The sequence below is a fragment of the Eubalaena glacialis genome, chromosome 5 (genome assembly GCF_028564815.1).
Source record: "Eubalaena glacialis isolate mEubGla1 chromosome 5, mEubGla1.1.hap2.+ XY, whole genome shotgun sequence".
NCBI classification, from domain to species: Eukaryota; Metazoa; Chordata; class Mammalia; order Artiodactyla; family Balaenidae; genus Eubalaena; species Eubalaena glacialis.
In genome coordinates, this window is record NC_083720.1 from 55,700,513 (window position 1) to 55,707,730 (window position 7,218).

The following is a 7,218-nucleotide window of genomic DNA, read 5'->3' on the forward strand; positions in this document are numbered from 1 at the left end:
AGAGGAGGCCTGAATATGAGCTCAGTGACGCAGCTCTGTGTTATCAGATGTTATCCCAGGCTCTGATCTCTGCAGATTCAAAGCGCTGCAAGACTGCTGCATCTCTCAGCCCCCTATGCTAAGTCCTGAGCTCTAGACCCTCTTCTTGACCCCTTCCAAGGGTCCTTGGCCATGACACCTCACCTCCTGGTTGCACCCAGGACATTACTCAGTATCCCCAACTCTCCCCATTTATGCCTGTCCCCTGAGCTCTGAAGCTCTGCCCCACCTCCCCAAGCCTTACTACAAGCACTGCCCAAGGGTGTAATATCCAGCAGAAGTGAGATTGCTTGGAGAGTTTAGATGTGTCCAGATATATGGTGACGGGTGCTAACTAGATTTATTTTGGAGATTATTTCACAACATATACAAATATTGAGTTATTATTTTGTACACCTGAAACTAATATAATGTTATATGTCAATTATACCTCAATAAAAAAGTAAAACAAAATAAAATATATCTTTTTGATGTATGTTTAAAAATTAAAATACTCTTTTAAATATGATGAATTTTTGTTTATATACTTGTTAATAGGCAGGTCAACAAGTACAACTATTTTAAGCATCACAATTATTTCAGAGTGTATAGAAGACACCATGACACCATCCTTACTAAGTACCAAGTGTAGTTTTGAGATTCTCTTGGAAAGTGTTTAAATGGCAATCTAAAGACTATATATTGTTGAGAACGTGTTATGACAATTTCCTGTTATAAGCAGTTGTTAGACAAAATATATCAAGCAGAGGCCAGTCCTCACGGATTTAAAATTCAGTGTGGAAAAGAGCTTATAAAGATTAAAAGGTAAACTCAGGCTGTGTCAACTCATAGACTGACCATGTTTGTAAGTCAGTTGCTTGGCACTTCAAGTTCAAGGTCACATAGAAATTTAGACACTGAATACATACTTCTGATATCAACTGACACACCTAGTAATGGCTTTGAAAAAGAAAGTGTTACTTAGAGCAGGCTCATACCACTGTCCACACCACAGGCCGATAAATAGAGAGAGGAGTTGTTCAGTCAAGGAATAGAGACTTTATTCGAAAAGACAGCAGACCAAGAAGATGGTGGACAAATGCTTCAAATAACCATCTTAGAATCTTAGAATCAAAGAACCATTTTAAAATTCATGCTTCTTTTATACTAAAAGGGGAGGTAGTGTGGCTGGTTGTTGCAAACTTCTTGGAGCAGAAATCCTTTGTTCTTGTAACTGTCCATGTGGGTTTGGTCACAACATTCCTGTAAACCTCAAACAAGACAAGTGTTATTCTATGTTCTGTGACTTTGTATCTCTAGATGAATGGAAAAGAGTTATACCTTTAAAGATCAGAGCCTTGAGAATGGGCTATGGTGTATATTTCAGGCTATAGGCAACATTCTTTTACAAAGATGCAGAGCCAGCATAAGGAAGCACAGGCAACAGAGCACAAGGGTTAGAGCTAAAGGGGTCAGATTTGTTCTCTGTTACAAAATTTCAGGTGCTGGCAAACAGGAAAGAGCAAGGATGAGTGATGACTATTTCATCAACAAGATATCTAATCCTACCCTTTTATTTTACTGCCTGGAAGAATAACCTCTGCATGCCAAAAGCTCATTGTTTTTAGTAAGCTTCACCTCACCTCTATCTGACACCAAGTTAAATGAAATCATCTTAAGGGTAAATGCAGTAAAATGGATATGACTTTGGAGAAGCTCATAAATCTGAAATCAAATCCCAACTCTCCTATTAAGAAGGGAAATGTTGCCTTAGGGTTTCTTTAACACAGCTTTTCTTTTTGTTACAAGTGGATAAATAATATTTTCTTAATGGGATTACAATGATATAATAAATGTGATATAAAACACATGCATGCCACTCAGAAAAATGCTTAGTACATTTTAGGTAGTCAATATATAATAATTAATCATTTTTCTGTAAGCACATTATCATTTTGAGTTTTATGAAATATTTTAACACTAGAAAGGCTATGATAATGGCATAAAACACAAGGTGTACTTTTGTGCCCCACCTATTTTACTTTTTTCCATTACCTACTTTTAGGAATAAAATGTTCTGTATATATTAATATAAGACCTTAATACCTGCTTTGCTGGTGATTACATTTATCTGAAGCTTTGCGTTTCAGTATTTGGTCATTGAGGATATCAAAGAATAAAGAAAAATGACACATGTCAGGGAGCAAAAAGATTTAGGAAATTATGGAAATATAACCATGAGATTCTGGGACATCTTGCTAAGAAGCAAAATGTGGCCAGATGAGAGGTAGGTGAGGGGATAGAAAAAAGATTCAGTATGCCTAATGATGTTTGGGAGGGAAGAGAGTGGATACTGGGGGAAGGAAGGAGCTCCCAAGAGCTCCCTTTTATTTTCAGTTCAATACCTTTAATCCTGCCATTATAGATGCCTCCCTAAACTAGTCCTGAGAAGAATTAAGAATTCTGGATGGATTGGAAGTGAAAGAGTGTTCTTGTCAGCAATTATCTAAGAACAAGGAGAAAGAACAGGATACTGGTTATCCAAAGCAGCAATAGCAGGGACAGAAGGGAATGCCAATACTCACTACTGTGTGATTTATATTAAATTTTTTACAGTTTATGTTAACAGTCTATTGAGGTATCCTAAGGTTTCAATAGAGGCATTTCAGGTACAAGGTGGGCTTATTAGACAAAGCATAGGACTTCTTACTCCTTTCTCTCTTTTTTCTTATTTTATTTATTTGGGTTGGCATGTAAGTTTTTATGACAAAAGTTGTTTCTTAGGGGAAAAAAGGAAAGAAGAAAGAAGAAAGGATAGAAGGTACGTGGATAGAAAAAGAAGGAAGAAAGGAAGGAAAGAAGACCTCTATTCTATATATAGATAGTACATGTTAAAAGCAGGTGACTGGTAGAAGCAGTAACGTATCCAATTTTAGGAAGGGAAAGCTCATTATATAATGGAATGAATGGTAGTGATTAAGAAAATTTTATGGATATGCAAAGTTGAGTTCAACTTTGAAATCTGTTTCATATTCAAATAAGTGATAAGAAGGGGGGAGCGATTTAATGGTTGGGAGAATGAATTTAGACAGATGAAGATAAGAATAATCCTCAAATATGTCCATTCTTAAAAATTTTGAATGCTCCTCTGATGGTGACTAGCATTTGTCCCTGTGCTTCATTCCACAAAGCCAAGGGAGTTTTACTAAAGTTCTTTATTGGCCACCAATCTTTTCCCCTGCTGATAAATGTGTTAACTTTCTACACTACTGCTGAAACCCACTTGGACAAATTGAAAACAATTCTGTTTTCATCAACATTGAATTACAGATATAAAATATTGTATGGGAATTATAATTTGATAAATGGGAACATTCTGGGTCCCATATTGAGTCCAGATGGTTACAGTGTCTTTAATACATGCATCCGTTTGGCACTGGCACATTTGTGTATCACAGTCTCTTTCTCATTTATGTTTAATGATGGATAGATTCCAAATAATACAAGATGTTCCTCAACATGTTAAACTTCTGGTGAGTAAGTGAGCAGACAGTGAGTTCTCTTTTTGCCAGTATACCTCATACTCTCAACATAACTGTTCAAAGAAGATCTGAACTTCAGACTGATTAACAGATATTTTCCAATCCCAGGCAAAGAACAGAATAAAATGAACAATTTCTTCCCTCCAAAAGAAGAAAGTATATTTAATAAGCACAAAGTAAATATTGCAGTGCATCTAAAATTCCAGACTATTTTCTTCAGTCTACAGTCAAATGTGGAATTCAAGGCAACTTCCAGTGAGGTGTAGATTTTGGGGGCACTGGATGTTTTCAAAGATGTCTATGGCTAAATTAGGGAACTAGGTAGATATTGCCTTCAACATGATTCGAATTTACTTATTACTTTATCTATTACCTCTACTATAAATGTACCACTCACCAATCAGTTTTTCCCATCTTCAATTTCCTTCTCTTTAAAGCCAGCAAGTGTTTGCAATTTATTTTCCTTGAATACTTCTCAGCTTTTTCAACCTACTCTAAAATTTGATAGTTTCCCATTTCCCATAAAATTACAAAATTAAGTTATTTAGCCTGGCCAGAAAGGTTACCTGCATTCATTGTCCATTCTAGCTTTGCAACGTTATCTCTGGTTTTTTTTTTCTCTTTTTAAAAATTTTTTTCTTCCATTAATCCACTTGGTATTTCATCCAAATTAAACTATTTTCTCCCTCATATTTCAACAGACCTGATGACAAGCCTTACTCTGGATGGTTACATCTTGGGATGCCTGGGATTGGTACCCCAGTACAACTTAATCCTCTGAATTTTTTCAGCATTATGGTATGACTTCCACTCACTAGCTACCATGTTGATAAGAGGATTAGAAATCATATCTCTAAGGCAAGATATACTCACATCCTGATACAGTTTATGTAGACTTTGCACCTGGCTGTACCAGACCAACCTACCCATGTAGAGTCAGAGTGAATGACTATGTACCTCTCATAATAGTAGAAAATAAACAGAACAGTATAAAGTTCTTCCACCTGAGGGTGCCAAAGGTGTTTTCAGAACCAAACTCTTTGATCCCCAGCTTCATTACTTCTAGCTAAATAGAATAGACTTTTCCACAGGCAACATTCATTCTCCAAAATTTCCTGAGTAGTAGAACACTGATCAATGTGCCCAGATAAAAGACTACAGTCCTCAGCCTCCTTTGTAGGTTATAGGACTGAATTTTGGCCACAGAGAAGAAGCAGAAGTGTTGTGTATGCACTCTGGAAGACTCTTAAAAGGCAGTGACAAGTTTATTCCCCTTCTATTTTAATTAGGCATATGTTAGACCTTTTGAAATGGTCCCATAATTCTTGGGTGTCCTTTTCTTTTTCTTTTCTTTTCTTTTCTTTTCTTTTCTTTTACTTTATTTTTTTGTCTGCACCATGTGGCTTACAGGATCTTAGTTTCTTGACCAGGGATCAAACCTGGGCCACTGGCAGTGAGAGCGTCAAGTCCTAAGCACTGGACAGCCAGGGAATTCCCTATTCTTTTATTATTATTATTCTATTTTTCTCCTTGGATTTTGGTTTGGGAAGTTTCTGTTGTCCTGTCTTCCAGCTCACTGATCAATACTATGTTAAATAGAAGTGATAAGAGTAGGCATACTTGACTTGTTCTGGATTTTAGATAAAAGGCTTTCAGCTTTTCACTGTTGAGTATGATGTTAGCTATGGGTTTGTCATAAGTGGCCTTTATTATAATGGTTATGCTATCTCTGTACCAACTTTGATGAGAGTTTTTATCATGAATAGATGTTGAATTTTGTCAAATGCTTTTTCTGTGTCTATTGGGATGATCATGTGATTTTTATCCTTCCTTTTGTTAATGTGGTATATCAAATTGATTGGAGAATACTGAACCATCCTTGCATCCCTGGAATAAATCCACCTTGGTCATGGGGTATGATCTTCTTTATGTATTGTTGAATTTATTTTGCTAATATTTTGTTGAGGGTTTTTGTATCCATATTCATCAAAGACCTTGGCCTGTAATTTTCCTTTTTTGTAGTGTCTTTGTCTGGTTTTGGTATCAGGGTAATGGTGACCTCATAGAATGACTTTGGGAATGTTCCCTCCTCTTCAATTTTTTGGAACAGTTTGAGAAGGATAGGTATTTATTTGTTTAATATGCAGAAATATGTTGCTTTACTATACACTAACAATGAAATATCAGAAAGAGAATGCAAGAAAAAATTCCATTTAAAAATCACATCACAAAGAATAAAATACCTAGGTATAAAGTTAACCATGGAAGTGAAGGACCTATATTCTAAAAACTATAAAATATTGATGAAGGAATTTGAAAATGATTCAAATAAATGGAAAGATATCTCATGTTCTTGGATTGGAAGAGTTAATGTTAAAATGTACATAGTACCCAAAGCAATCTACAAATTTAATGCAATCCCTATTGAAATACCCATGACATGTTTTACAGAGCTAGAACAAATAATCCTAAAATTGGTATGGAACCACAAAACTGCAAAAGAAAGGCTTGAAAAAAACACCTGGAAATATCATCCTCTCTGACCTCAGACTATACTGCAAAGCTACAGTAATCAAAACAGCATGGTAATGGCACAAATATAGATACATAGATCAATGGAACAGAATAGAGAGACTGGAAATAAACCCACACACTCGTAGTCAATTAATCTGTGGCAAAGGAGACAAAAATTTACAATGGAGAAAAGAGTCTCTTCAATAAGTGATGTTGGGAAAACTGGACAGCTATATGTAAAAGAATGATATTAGAACATTCCTCACACTATATACAAAAAGAAACTCGAAGTGGATTAAAGACCTAAATATAAGACCTGAAACCATAAAACTCCTAGAAGAGAAGATAGCAGAACACTCTTTGACATAAATTGAAGCAATATATTTTTTAATCTGTCTCCTAAAGCAAAAGAAACAAAAGCAAAAATAAACAAATAGAACCTAATTAAACTTTAAAGTTTTTTCACAGCAAAGGAAAACATCAACAAAATGAAAAGACAACCTATTGAATGGGAGAAGATATTTGAAAATGATATGACAGATAAGGGGTTAATATCCAAAGTACATAAATATCTTTTACAAGTAAATGTCAAAAAAAAAAAAAAAAAAAACAATTAAAAAATGGGCAGAGACTCTGGAAGGGCCCTGCACTGGGAGGCAAAGGAAAGGAGTTGCTGATTGTTGGAGGTTCTTTTGGTCTTCGTGAGTTTTCACAAATCCATTATGATGCTGTGAAGATTAAAATTGATCCTGAGTTAGAAAAAAAGCTGAAAATGAATAAAGTGTCATTGGAATCAGAGTATGAGAAAACAAAGGACTCCACTTTTGATGAGTGGAAGAATATTCAAGGACCCAGGCCTTGGGAAGATCCTGACCTTCTCCAAGGAAGAAACCCAGAAATTCTTAAGACTAAGACAACTTGCCTATGCTGATTCTTTTTTTTTCTTTTTAAATAGAAGTGTTATCAACTGAAGTTCCCACTATATACTCCTATCCAGTGGAAAGAAAGTTCCAGACCTGCAGAAGCCTGGATGAGAGTAATTTGATGACAAGTACTCTTGATAAAAAGTCAAGTACAGGTTTTCATACGTCCTAAATCATTTATTTGCAAATGAAGGTAACAATGTTGACCACATATACTTCAT

General features: G+C 35.5%; 1 protein-coding gene across 1 annotated transcript; it reads left to right on the plus strand.

The window, feature by feature from the left end:
• The first annotated feature begins 736 nt into the window (after nt 1–736).
• On the plus strand, nt 737–7,005 carry LOC133091773 (cytochrome c oxidase assembly protein COX16 homolog, mitochondrial-like). The gene is made up of 3 exons (XM_061190999.1): nt 737–843; nt 4,262–4,358; nt 6,703–7,005. The coding sequence occupies exons 1-3, from the start codon at nt 737–739 to the stop codon at nt 7,003–7,005; spliced, it is 507 nt and encodes a 168-aa protein (XP_061046982.1).
• The last annotated feature ends 213 nt before the right edge of the window (nt 7,006–7,218 follow it).

Coding starts and splice junctions, on each gene's coding strand:
- LOC133091773 (XM_061190999.1), top strand. CDS start 737: ATGACAATTTCCTGTTATAAGCAGTTGTTAGACAAAATATATCAAGCA. Junction 844..4,261: donor GAGCTTATAAAGATTAAAAG/GTAAACTCAGGC, acceptor ATATTTCAACAG/ACCTGATGACAAGCCTTACT. Junction 4,359..6,702: donor TGAATTTTTTCAGCATTATG/GTATGACTTCCA, acceptor AAAAATGGGCAG/AGACTCTGGAAGGGCCCTGC.